This window comes from Manis javanica, chromosome 3, assembly GCF_040802235.1.
Source record: "Manis javanica isolate MJ-LG chromosome 3, MJ_LKY, whole genome shotgun sequence".
NCBI classification, from domain to species: Eukaryota; Metazoa; Chordata; class Mammalia; order Pholidota; family Manidae; genus Manis; species Manis javanica.
In genome coordinates, this window is record NC_133158.1 from 211,203,625 (window position 1) to 211,218,146 (window position 14,522).

At 34.7% G+C, this 14,522-nt stretch overlaps 1 protein-coding gene across 8 annotated transcripts in view; it reads left to right on the forward strand.

Moving 5' to 3' along the window:
- FZD3 (frizzled class receptor 3) overlaps positions 1 to 14,522 on the forward strand; it is a 68,132-nt gene that overhangs the window by 32,396 nt on the left and 21,214 nt on the right. For all 8 annotated transcript variants that reach the window (XR_012129664.1, XR_012129663.1, XR_012129665.1 and 5 more), the window contains 2 exons: positions 1,935 to 2,952; positions 12,150 to 12,298. Coding sequence is in view for 5 of the 8 variants with exons in the window: in XM_073232747.1 (XP_073088848.1) it covers positions 1,935 to 2,952; positions 12,150 to 12,298 (1,167 nt within the window). In the remaining 3 variants the exon portion in view is untranslated. The remainder of the gene's footprint in view (positions 1 to 1,934; positions 2,953 to 12,149; positions 12,299 to 14,522) is intronic.

Below are 14,522 nucleotides of genomic sequence, written 5' to 3' on the forward strand. Positions count from 1 at the left end.
TAAAGGATTGCTCTGGCTGTGTGTGGAAATGGAGGTAAGTTGGAAGCTACTCCATAAGTCCAGGGAAGAGGTACTGATGGCTCAGATGAGAAGTGGTCAGGTTCTGTGTATATCATAAAGTAGAATGACACGAATTGCTGGTAGATTATGAGGTAGGTGTATATGAGAGGGAAGAGACTTGAGGGATGACCCTAAGGTTTTTGGCCTGAGCAAGTAGAGTAATGAAATTAACACTTATGCAGATGGGGAAACCTAAGAAGCGGAAATTAAGAGTTCAGCTGGAAGGGTTGTGAAATATGGTATATGTATATGTGGGGCAACTGGATATACAGATATATCCATAAAAATATACAGTAGTACTTTGCATGGTTTTAAATTTTATATCAGTGTTTATATGTACATATATACACACATTTCTCTGACATGCTTGCCTCTCCAGCCTTATCACCTGTCACAAGTTGTGCACACCTCATGGTCCAGCAGTACTAAACACACGCTGTTCAACCTCTGTGTCTTTGCTTGCATTCAGTACTAGCAAATAATGATTCAGAATCCTGTGTTGAGGAATTTACTCTGTGGAGTCTTTTGTAACCTCTTCCCCTGAAATAATAAAAAATTCTTAGTGTTTATCATTTTATATTTAATATAGATTTTGATTTCTTCATTATCACACTGCTGAATTTTGTCTTCTATCTATAAGTTTGTGTCTCCTTTTAGACTTAAGGATAGACAGCCTGGTTTGTCTTTTTATGTTTAACTTCTAGCATACTGCAGTATTCCAATAAATGCTTGAACACAGGATGTGTAATTCCCAGCCTGGTAAAGAAAATGGATTATATTAGAAAACAAAACATTAATCAGCTAGAGCATTATGTGCATGTTTTTGGCAAATTTAGTACCAAAGATAATTTCTTGGAAATTATTTGATACATATAAACTAGCAAACATGTTGGTTGAAGCTTGAGGGCTGTGAAACTGATACTAGCAAGAAAACTGAAGGTGCAGAAAGTTCATGAGAATCATCCTTAGTCAGGTAAGTATGTCTGCAGCATAAACCTGTTTTCTTTGTCGTGAGGCTATGACATTTTCTTAAGTCTGCGGATTATGTTCCTCTAGAAACTTATTTAGAGGCAGATTTCTGGACCTTAACACAGGCATACTAAAATATGATTAGGGGTGAGAAGGAACAAGAATTTGCATTTTAAAATGGTCTTAAGTTTTTCTTATGTACACCAAAGTTTGAGAGTACTGAGTTAGAGAATGTAATGTATTGGAGAGAAATTAGAAATAATAGGAAAGAACTAGTTGACATTAGAGACCTTAGAAGGATTTTTAATATGATAAGCAGAGAGTGAGTGTAAAATGTGAAGAAAAGATCTACAAACTAAGCCACTTGTAAGGATTTTTAGTGTAAATGTAACTCAAAATAACCTTGGGACACACATTTAGGAAAGACTTTTAACTCTTAAGCTTGAGTAAGTTCTACTGAGTCTCGAGTCAGTTGAGCAGCACACTGTAGTTACAGGTTGGAAAAAAAGTTACTTTTAGCTACTATTCTGTTGGAGCTATATATTATATATTATATATATATAGTTTGAAACCTTAGTCTAAACTGTGTCCTAAATAAATAGTCTGTATATACAGTGTTCTTTATCAGTGGTTATAGTTGGCTATTTTAATAAAGAGTACTGTTTTTTTTTGAAGCCAAAACTAAATTATTAAGCCATATTATTTTTTAGGTCAAATATGGAAAATATAGTTATATAGTCCACAAACAGGTTATCACCATTTACTTTTTTCCTATTTATTATAATTGGGCTCCAAGGCCATAACAATAAATAAGGTCATGGGTACTAAATTTGGAAATCTGAATTGTTATATGGCAGTGTATTTCACCAATAACTAAAAATGATTCTCATCTTAAATTTTTTTAGGTTCCCAGATTGTGATGAGCCATATCCTCGACTTGTGGATCTGAATTTAGCTGGAGATCCTACTGAAGGAGCCCCAGTGGCAGTGCAGAGGGACTATGGTTTTTGGTGTCCCCGAGAGTTGAAAATTGATCCTGATCTTGGTTATTCTTTTTTGCACGTGCGTGATTGTTCACCTCCTTGTCCAAATATGTACTTTAGGAGAGAAGAACTTTCATTTGCTCGATATTTCATAGGATTGATTTCAATCATTTGCCTCTCTGCCACATTGTTCACTTTTTTAACTTTTTTGATTGATGTCACAAGATTCCGTTATCCTGAAAGACCTATTATATTTTACGCAGTCTGCTACATGATGGTGTCATTAATTTTCTTCATTGGGTTTTTGCTTGAGGACCGAGTAGCCTGCAATGCATCTAGTCCTGCACAGTATAAGGCTTCCACGGTGACACAAGGATCTCATAATAAAGCCTGTACCATGCTTTTTATGGTACTCTATTTTTTTACTATGGCTGGCAGTGTTTGGTGGGTGATTCTAACCATCACATGGTTCTTGGCAGCTGTGCCAAAGTGGGGTAGTGAAGCTATTGAGAAGAAAGCATTGCTGTTTCACGCCAGTGCATGGGGCATTCCTGGAACTCTAACTATCATCCTTTTAGCGATGAATAAAATTGAAGGTGACAATATCAGTGGCGTGTGTTTTGTTGGCCTCTACGATGTTGATGCATTGAGATATTTTGTTCTTGCTCCCCTCTGCCTGTATGTGGTAGTTGGGGTTTCTCTCCTCTTAGCTGGCATTATATCACTAAACAGAGTTCGAATTGAGATTCCATTAGAAAAGGAGAACCAAGATAAACTGGTGAAGTTTATGATCCGGATTGGTGTTTTCAGCATTTTGTATCTCGTACCACTCTTGGTGGTAATTGGATGCTACTTTTATGAGCAAGCTTACCGTGGCATCTGGGAAACAACATGGATACAAGAACGCTGCAGAGAATATCACATTCCGTGTCCATATCAGGTAAGGGAAACCTGTCTAAATTTCAGAATATGTAACAGTGAGAAGAAGGCATGTTACTATGAAGAGGTTAGCTGGCTTTTTTAAAAACTTCATGAACTATCAACATGTACATTAAAGCTTTAAGGTGAAGATAAACACTGTAGTTAAGAATGTAATACACATTTCTATTAAACATCTGCCTTTTACAAGTCTAAGCTATAGGCTTTTAAGCAATTGTGTTATCACAAAACCTTTGCTTGTGATTTTTTAGAGGTCTTCTGGTCTGGGGAGAAGGAGCACTTCACCAGCTGATAAAAAGGCACACTGTCTTTTCACTTTTTTAATGCAGTCCTTTGGTGAGCAGAAGCTTAAAAATGTATTTATACAACTTTATGTTCATTTTTAAAAATGGCATCTTATTTAAGAAATCTCTGCTCCAAGCTCATAAAAAATATTCTCCTATTTTCTTCAGCAGTTCTAAAATTTCATTTTTTATGTTTGGATTTTGAATTTGTAGAATTTATTTTTACATGTGGTGTGAAGGGGAGATACCATTTTTTAAAATGTAGATACCCAGTTAGCACCATTTATTGACTCTCCCATCTTTTCTCCACTGATCTGTAGTTTTGCCTCTGTCATATATCAAGTTTCCATATATGAAACTTACTTCACTATCTATTCTATGATCTGTTTTCTATCCTTGTCATAATCCACTATTACTGTCTTAATTACTGTATAGCATTATGACAGGTCTTTTTATCTGATAGGCAAGTAAGTGACTTTTCAAAACAGAATAAAAGGAAGATAAAGCAATAGAGTGTAATTAAGTGTACAAAATTTGGAATCAAAAGACCTCCATTCTAGAAGTGTTTTTCACTTATCATGACAGATTATATGATGCACCTGATGGATAGTTTATTTTGATGTGGGCATTAGATGACCACAGGCTCAGTATAAGCCAAATTTTATATGAATCTGTTTTTTTAAATGAAAGCAAGCCAGACAGAAAACAATGTGAAAAAAGTTTCCAAGATGACAATAAATAAATAAAATGAAAGCAGACCTAATGCAGTATGTGTCTCCATTAAAGTATAGATTCTGCTTGATAGGGAAAGAAGCCAAGGACTCTGCCACCCTGACACAAAAACCAGCCCCAGAAACAAGGATTGAATTTAGCCACCATAATAAACATAAATATACCCTGGTGGTTTTTTTTTTTTCCAAGACATTTTTCCCCACTTAACATAAATAGTTTTCTATTTAATTAAAAAAGAGTTGAGCCCCGGGGTCTTCGGTGGATTATGGATCTAAATTGGAAAAACAAAATATAGGAAAGTATTGTCCCTATTACGGTTAAATAAAATTATATTACAAAATTCTACTTATCAAAATTAGAGTGGTGTTAGTAGAGATCAGTTGTTTAGAAGATAGTGAATATAGGTTGTACACAGCTTAGCCAGGTTGTAGAAAAAAGACAATAATGAAGATACAGGGCTTAACGTGGATGCTACTTACCTGCCCTCTCATCCTGGGATTCTTTTTTAGTTTCCAGTAAATAGAACAAAGAAATACATCAGGTGGGTTTTTTCTGTTGTTAAAGTGATATATTCTAATGTCAGTAGCGATAACAGTGTTTTCAAGGGACAATTATAAAAGAGGATACTTTAAAGTTTATTTGTCCATTTTTCAATTATACAACAGATACTTGGTATTTTTTTCTCAAATAAAATCTATTTCATTCAGCTCATTATAGGGCTATTTTAAAATAAAAACTAAACATTGTATTCCTTTTTCTTTAGGGGGCTTTGCCTTTCTAAGTAGCACATAGCCTTTTATATACTAACTGCCTGAATTTTTGTGCTCGGTGAGTCATAACCAGATGATAATGAGTTCTCCTTCCTCTCTTTTTCAGTCATGAGGGAAAGCGCCTTTCTTTGTGAGTAACTTGGACACTCTTCCCCAGTCTCTTGGCCCTCTGGCTGCAGCCCTCTTTGCGTATGGCACGTTCACAAACAGGTGTTGCTTGAGTTAGCTGCTTTCTCACTCCACCCTTGCCGTGGACAGGTGCTGACTTGCCTTCCCTGGAGTTTTGGCTTTAACCCAGCTCAGAATGTTCCATGTCTCATCCTCTGTCCCCCAGTTCTGCTCTCTACTACCTCTTGCTCGCTGACGGCTTTGGTTGTTGCCACTATTACTGATTTTTGCTTTTATCACTTCTTCCCTTTAATTCAAGTATTTCTGTTACATGGACAGTATTTCTAATTTATGAAAAACAGTACCATGCTGTTTTACCGTTTTAAACACTACAGGAGTTACAAGATACAGTTTCTCACTTAGGCTTTCTTTTTTTTCCCTCCTCACAATTTTTCAGTCACATGTTTTAGACTCTAACAGCCCAGCTTCATTTCTGAGCTCCAGAAGTATGTCTGTTTAATGACATTTTCATTTAGAAGTCTACAAGGCATTTCTACCTTAACCTTCTAAAGTAGACCTCTTAATTTTTCTCCTTAACCTGCTTTCTGCATCCCATCTCCAGTTCTTTCCCATTCAGTAAATGGTAGCATCACTCTTGAGTTGCTCAGACCTACATTTGGAGCCATTTTTGAGCCCTGTCTTCCTCACATACAGTCCATCAACTTCTCATCGTCTCCTCTTCTACCTTAGTCCAAGCGGTCTGACACTTGTACAGTAGTCTTCCAGTTCATCTTCTATCCTTGCTCCTTTACAATTTATTTCCAACACAGTAGCCAGGGTGATCTTTTTAAAACATAAATGAGATCATGTTGCACCTTCAAACAAAACCCTCCAATGACTTCCTATATTACTCTTAGAATAAAATCCATAATTCTTTCTATTGCCTGAGGGCCATATATAATTTGGCTCCTCCCTACCTACTTCTTTGATTTGTTTCCCACCATCTCCTTGCACATTCAGCTCTGGCTAGCCACACTGGTCTCCTTGTTATTCTTCAGAGACAACAAATCTCTTCTCAGGATTTTTGTTATTGTTGTTCTTTCTGCTTGAAATACTCTTATTGAAGAATATACTCCATATCCCTGCTTAAATATCATGTCCTTGGAGAGATCTTTATGACCATTTTAATCTAAAAATATTCCCTATTCACCACATCCCAAACCCTATTCCCCATCCTGCATTAGTTCTAAGTTTCTTACTACATGAACTTGTAAGATTTCTTTATTTCCTCATTTATTGACAGCACTCCACCCTCACCCTGTCCCCACCCCTCCCTAGAATGTAAGCTAAAAAGGGCAAAGAATTTTCTGACTCATTTATTGCTGTATTTCATGTACCTGGATTTAGTAGGCACTCAGTATTTGACTGAATTAATTAGCTGTGTGATTTTGAGCTAATCAATTCACCTCCCCAGATTTTGATTCCACGTATATAAAACAAAGGGATTACTGTAAGCCTAAGATCTCTGAAGACAAGTATTTTAGACTGAAGCTGGTCAGTCATCTGGAATTGAAGGCAACCTCAGAGTTGCTAAGTACAAGCCCCCTGTTTTGTAAGTGATTTGACCCAAGTCATGTTGATCAGGCCGGTACTTGTTTCACATATACTACCTCTAATTCTGTGCTCAACTCTGTGTGGTGAGGTCTCCCTCTATACTTCTTTGACTACAGTTTTCCTAGTTATAATTTTCTAGGTTCTTAACCTTCTGCTTCATTATATTATTTATGTAAGCCACATCTTTACATTTATAAATATTTTCTTCAGTTATTTTCTCACCATTCATTAAATATAAGCAGATGTGATTTTAAGCAACCTTCTCAATGATCACATTTTTCCCTTTACCTCCCTCCACTTTCATAGGAACTTTCTCTTTTTTGGGGGGCCAAAAAGGGATCTAATCATGGTGAACATGTACATGTTTACTAGAATGATAGAGTTTTAAATAATAGACAAAGAAAACTTTTGGAACATAATAAAAACTATTCTGTAATTCCCCTAGAAAAAGTTTCAAGATTAATAGGGTCATAGGCTATTAGGAAAAAACCTTAGAATTTACCTATTCTAACCCCTTAAGTTTTCAGACGAGGAAATTTAAGTGTACATAACAGCATAGGAAACACTGGGATAAACAAAGATAAACAGTTCCTTATTTCAGGACTTACCAGAGATACTATTCACAAATGTGCATGTGAATCTCCGTGGATTCTAATATCCAAATTTTACTTTACAGAATATCTTAATGGATCACCTTTTAGTATCTTTTGGGACAGTTGTACTCCATGTAACATATGTTTGAGCACTTATTACGTGTCAAGCACAATCTAAGTAATTTACATGTTTCAACCCATTTTATATACCACATAAAATTCATTCATTCCTAATATTATGTGAACATCTGTCTTTAAGAAGTAATGCGCCATAGTAGAGAATGCAAGGAAGTCACAAAAAGATGAATGTGTGTATGTAAATGTAGATTATAAGTCCTGGGCACTGATTCATTTACAACTCATAATTATGTTTTCTATCTAGTTGATCATTGCTCTACTTTATAGCTTACTTTAGATATTCATGAGATTATATACTATATGTTAAATATCAGTATCATTTTTGATAATTTCTTAGAGCAATTCATTTGTAGAACATTTACTGATACCTACCATAATCCAAATTCACATTGTATCTAATGAGCTATTGGCATTCCATTAATACAGTCAAAGCTTTCCTAGTTACATGTTTTGTAAATGTTGATTATATATGTATAGTTTTCTCCAGGAAAAAAACACCTCCCCATCAACTACCACTATTTATATTTTTCTTACATTTTCGTAGCTGCTCTTTAGAGATACGTACTCCTCTGCCTCCAGCCAGTCGTTCAATACCATACTTCTTGGTTCTTGTGTCTCTGTCCTTGGAGTGGGCTGGGCCTGTGATTTGCTTTTGATCAGTAGAATGCAGCAGAAGTGATTCTGCAGGACCTGAAGCTGGTTCATGAGAACCTTGTAGCTTTTGCCAAGTTCTCTTGGAATGCTTCTTGTGGGAGAAGCCAGCCTCTAGTAAGAAGTAGGTTTGCTCTGGAACCACAAAATGTGTGGAATCCCTTGCTAGTCATAAGCTATATAGAAAGGCTGCATGAAGGGAGGTTGGGTAAGGGAGAAAGGGAGAGAAATCCCTAGGCAGCTCCCACCTTTTCCAGCAATCCTGGCAAAGATGCCAGGCTTGGGTGAAGAAGCCATCTTATATGCATATCCAACTCAGTCATAGGTGCAGATGATGACTGCTGGTGAGAATCTATGTGAGAATCACCCAGCTGAGCCCAGTCACCTGGCAGAACTGTCAGAGATAAATAATGATAAATTTTTGTTTTAAGCCACTAGTTAACCAGAACAATGCATAGTGGTATGTAACAAAATACCAAAAAGTCAAGTAATACAAGTATAAATATATTGTTTTATAAATATTATGTGTAACTTTTAAATGTAATCCTGTTTGACACATTAGTCTATACTTAGTAGTGTACTAGAGCTTGCTTACATAGGCTCACAAGACACAATGTTGTGTGCATCTCTTAATGATTCTGCTTTCAATGATACCACATTGGTAGCTTAGAAATGGCTGTGGTTGGTGGATTGATACCACAGAAATTACCAGATGCTACAAAACAGGGTTCCCTCACCTGGAAAGCCAATGATTAGACATTTATCAACACACCACTCTTACTTTTTTTACTTTATACTGACAATTTTTGAATGGCTGTGTATTTGGTTATTTGTATGTGCCATAATTTATTAAACAATTCCCTATTGACCTGTTGTTTCTTTGAGATATTTCTTGAAGAGAATTTCTAGGTGAAATGGTGTACACCTTAAAATTTTTGATAAGTATTAGAAGATTGCATACCAGAAAGATGATACCAGTTTATATTCCACCCCCCAGCAATGAGGGTGTTGCCTCATAGCCCACCCAGCTCTTGTTTTTTTATTTGGAATGGTCATACTTAAAAAAAAATTAAGTTCTGTATTTTTTTATTCTTAATAATTTTTAAATAGATAATATAGTCACACTGTTCAAAACCCAAAAGCTGTAAGAGTATTTGGCAAAATGTCTCTACTCTGTTCATATTTGTGTTTTGCAGCTTCAAACAGTGCCCTTCCCAAGGATAGCTTGAATGTTACAGTGAACTTGTATATCCTTTCAGAAGATGTTTTTGCATATACAAATGAGAAAATCTCTTTCCCCCCTTTTCTTTACTCAATTGGTAGCTATTATATACACTTCTCCATCCTGTTTACTCCTAGATAACTCTTGGTATTTTTACTTGAGTTATTTTAAATTTAATGACTAAATCAAGGAGAATTTGCTTTTTCTAACTAGTCTTTCTAACATAGAACATGTTTTAAGGTGAGTGTGCTTTAAAACTTCTTCAAATACATACCTCATTTTTCTTATTAAATTTATTCCTAGGTGTTTTGTCTCTTTTGTTAGTATGATTGTATTAGTTTGCTAGGGCTGCCAGAACAAGATACCACAGACTGGGTGACTTAAACAACAGAAATTTGCTTTCGCACAGTTATAATAGTAAGATGATGGTGCTGGCAGACTTGGTTTCCTCTGAGGCCTCTCCTCTTGGCTTACGGATGACAACCTCTTACTATTTCTTCACTTCCGGTGATCTTTTTCCTCAAATGGTCAATCCCTGGTGTCTCTGTCTAAATTTCCTCCCCGTATAAGGACACCAGTCAGATTGGTTTAGGAATTACCTATTTAAAGGCTCTATCTCCAAGTAAGTCACCTTCTGAGGTACTGGAAATAGAGCTTCAACATGCAAATTTTAGGGGGTACAGTTCAGCCCATAACAGTGGCAAATGAAGACTTCTTTCTTTTGCCTGCTGATTGTTTTTTATTTTTGTTTCTGTTTTGTTTTTAAAGTATCGTTAATATACAATCTTACGTTGGTTTCAAATGTATATCCCAGTGGTTCACCAGTCTGCGTGATCAGCTTATATTGCGATGGCAAATCATTGTGCCCTTTTATCCCCCTTGCTCTCCTCTTCCTGCTGAGTGTTACGTATATATGACAGTGATTTCTGTATTTTATTTTGTACCTGCTCACCTTGCTTATGATTTGTAATAGTTCTTGCTTTATTCCCTTAGTTTTTCCAGGTATAAAATTTTTTATAAATGATAACAATTTTTACCTCCTTTATAGATTTCATACCCTTAATTTATTTCTTTGGTCTAACAGCAGTCTGTTAGAACTGTTGAAACAGGTTAATCAAGAGTAGTGGTCGTAGATACAATTCTAGTTCTTGACTTTAATGAGAATTTTTAGTGGCTTCTGCTGTTCCCGTTAAGCATGGTAACTGGCTTTTGGATTGAGATGGAATTATTTTATAACTTTAAGGACTTATTCATCATCTATTTATATTTTATTATAATTTCTAAAAACTAACAATGGATATTTAATTTATCAAATGTCTGATGTACATGAAAATGATTATATATATTTTCCCTTTGATCTAATAATAGGTTGAATTTATAAATCAGTTTCCTAATATTGAACCATCTTTGCAATTCTATATTTGGTCGTGGTATTTTCTTTTAATTTACTGTTGGATTCTGTTTGCATAAAAATTTGTAAGTGAGACATACATTGTTTTACTGTTTTATAGAGTCTCATGTGAGATACAGTTTTATGCTTCTGGAGTCAGTTTTCTTTATACTTTCCTGTCATTTGTGTCCATTAATTTTCAAATTGAGCAAAATAATCTCGTGTGATGATTTTAGTTATCCTCTCTTTGTAGCTGTTTACTCATTTATATGTGTGCACATGTATATGTGTCTGTGTGTATGTACATGTGTGCATGTGTATTTGCTGTTTTCTTTGTTTTGATCAGGCTAGAGAATGGTTATTATTTTTTTTTCAAATAAACAACTTCTGGGTTTTTTCTTTTTTGTGTTAATAGTTTTTTACCTTTACTAATTCCTTCATTTTGTTTGCCTTAGTTTTGCATTATTGATAGATAATACAGTTAATATTTCTAGTTATTGGTCTATAGAAGTTTTAAGTTTTTAGTAATTAGACTGTCAGTCTTTTCCTTTTATGACTTCTTTGTTTCATATTACTCTTTTTAAAAGGCCTCCTGTATCCCTCCCCCAATACAAAAATGTTCTTCATTCTTTTCATACTTTCATGATTTATTTTTATCTGTCTAGAATTTACTTTTCTTTATTGTGTGAAGTGGCATCTAAATTATTTTATTTCCAGGTAGATTACTAACCATCCCAGTATCATTTATTAAACAAACTATCTTTTCCCCATCTATTTGAAAGACTTTTATCATATACTTCACACTCCTGAAAAAGTCCTATTGATCTTTTCAGATCATCTCAAGTTTATAGGATTAATTTGGAGGATAATTGAATTGATGTCTTTGGATATAGAAACATGGAATATATCTCCATTTACTTCAGTTTTTCTCTCCTTTGATAAAATTTTATCCTTCCCTTTTTATTTCTTGTTAGATTTATTCCTAAATAGTTTGTGTTGATATTATAAATGTTTTCACTATCTTTCTTATCTAGTTAATTATGCTACATAAAAATTATTCAATTTTTATCTGTTAATCTTGTCCAACATAGTTGGACACTTTGGTTGTTTCTATTGGTTTTCTAGCTGATTCTGTTGGATTTTCTGGTCTTTCTGTTCTTTGTTCCCAGTACTTCCACAGTTTTTAAGTTTTGGGTCTGGCAGGGTATCTTATTGGGTTGACTTCTGCATTAGTAGCTTCCTTGTCGTCCCGGAGAACAAAACCAGGACAAATGAGCAGAACAGCTAGCGGTTTGAATGTCTAAGAGGAAGTGCTGTGCTGTACTAATTATACTGCTAAAACAACTAAATCGAAAACAAATTAATTTGCTAAGTAAAGAGTAAGACTAGATGACTTCTAAGTCTCTTCCTATTCATGGTTTATTTCTACATTAATAATTTTTCTTCTTAGAAGATAACCAGTGTGAACTATTAAGAAAAATATAGGACTCAGACTATAGAAAATGAACTTAGTGTCAAATTTTCAGGAGTGTGTCTTTTCCATATACCAAGAAAATTAACTATAGAACTATAGAAGTGAAGACATCAAATTTGTAGAATTGTTTTACTTTTGTTCTTTTTTTAAAAAAGATTTTATAATAGCCTTTAAAAGAAAGTTCTTTTTACATATTAAGACATTTTTCTTTCCCTCTTATAGGTTACTCAAATGAGTCGTCCAGACCTGATTCTCTTTCTGATGAAATACCTAATGGCCCTCATAGTTGGTATTCCCTCCATTTTTTGGGTTGGAAGCAAAAAGACATGCTTTGAATGGGCCAGTTTCTTTCATGGTCGTAGGAAAAAAGAGTAAGTTGAAATAAATTATCACTATGTTCACAAACCTCACATTCACATAAATATTTTGTGTTGCTTATGTTAAAACAACTTGGATTTGAAGGACATATTCCAACAAGATTGTAACTTCAGCTGCCACCAGTTATGGTCGGCATAGTAGCATGTCACAACAAAAAGCAAAAAAATTATTCTGAGAAGATAGTCAAGTAGAACCAGCCTTAAGGTCCATTCCCTAATAATTCAGAATATTTGGGAGAGGGCCAATCTTTATTTTTAAAAATCCAAATTATAATTTTCTTAAAATTAAAAATAAATTAATGCTTTTACATATATTTTTATTTGTTCCTCTTGATATTCCTGTAAGGGCTGGTAAGTTTTATGATCTCTGCGTTATAGATGAGAAAACTGAGACACAGAGACACTAAGTGACTTGTCCAAAATTACATAGGTACTAGATTAGACTTCCTATTCTAATTAACCATTGTTCTTCTAAGTATTACCATAAATGATTTAAAGAGATAGCATATCATTCCAATCTCATGTGGTATGTGTTAAAGCCAAAATAGGAAAATAGTATTAGTAAATACAATGAAATATGTTAAAGTATTTTAATTAGGAGTTGGCCACACTGCATATTAGAGTGTCATAAAAAAATATATAAGACTTGCCAAACCAATCTTTTGAGGACATATATTTAAGGAATCTTTAATTTTTTTGAACTCTTAGTTAATAAAATAAAATAAGACCCTGCGATATTCACAAAGGAACAAATCATTTCAAACCTTTTACTCAGTATAAAACATGTATACTGTACTTGAATTATTAAAAATTCTGAATTGGTAGAGTTCATATTCTTACGATTTTTACTTACCCTAAGGTCCATGGGAAATGGGTTTTAGGGAATACTCTGTAAAACTTAAGATTATACTTAAAATTTTGTGCTTTGTATAGGTTAATGTATTTTATACAGTTTAAAGTACCTTGTTAACACAACTGGTATTTTCTAAAATAACAGTAGTTAAACAGTTTCCACTACACAGATTACATTGAGATAAAATAATCACATAACAATTGCAAAATCACAATAATCACAAAACCATTATTTAAAAATTTGTTTATTATCATATCTGATACTGCTATTGGTGATATCAGATAATGCATTTCTCCTTTAAATACAGTTTCATAGGGCAGAGAAAGGAAGAGGGGAAAGATTTATTGAACAACAAAAGTACTTCCCAGGCATCCATTCTGTAACGAAGTCTTTATTGAATGCTTACCATGTGCCGAGAACTGTTTTGGGACACCAGGATGCAATAGCAAATGAAAGAGGCCAACTCCCTGTTTTCAGGGTGCTTCCTTCCTTTCAGGGTGCTTCTCCTTGGGAGACTTACTGTGATTTGTCTGTGTATTCTTTGAAAATTTTAAATATATTTTAATCACAGGTTAATTAAACATTCCTGGTTGCCTCTGGACCATACATATAATTCTGTTAATAGGGTTGTATTCGAAATTCTAGATAGAGCTAAACCCAAGCTACCCTTAAGGGGAATCATCCTAGTTATTACAGTGATCATGTTTGGGCCAGAATCCTTTTGAAACTGGTTAGAACTTCCAAGGCCCCTTTGGTTTGGTTTTTTGCAACCTTGGATCTCCACCCAACAAAGTCATTGTGATCCTCCAAGCCAGGATTGTGCCCTGGACTGGAGAGGCAGCTCCTTATCCTGGAACTTGAGAGTGTGAGCATCTTATAGCTGTCTATAACATTTGTCTGGTTTAGACTTTGAGAAATAACTAAAACCATAATAATAGTTACCAATTTAATTGAGCACTGTTACTTCAATCATTTAATCTTCTAAGGCTTGTCAGGGAGATCATTCTTTTACAATAAAGATACTGAGGCACCAAGGTTTCATAGCTAGTGGATGCTGGAATTGGGATACAAACCCAGGCAGTCTGACTCTAGACTCTAGCCGTTGCTCTTTTGGAATGACCAGAGCCAGTTTGAACTAACTATAAAAAAAGTTTAGAAAATAAAGTCAGCAATCAAGACTGACTTGGAATGTGTGTTTGTATATGAATAGGGCCATGGGTGACAGAGGAACAAATATTGTCTTTTAACTATTTGTGACTTGTTCTTTCTAGTTTTTGACACTTTGTTTAAAGTGCTGTAAAGAGACTGGCTTCTAAAATTGTGGCAGTCAAATTAGTGTTCTCACTCTGAGTGAGGCCACACTTA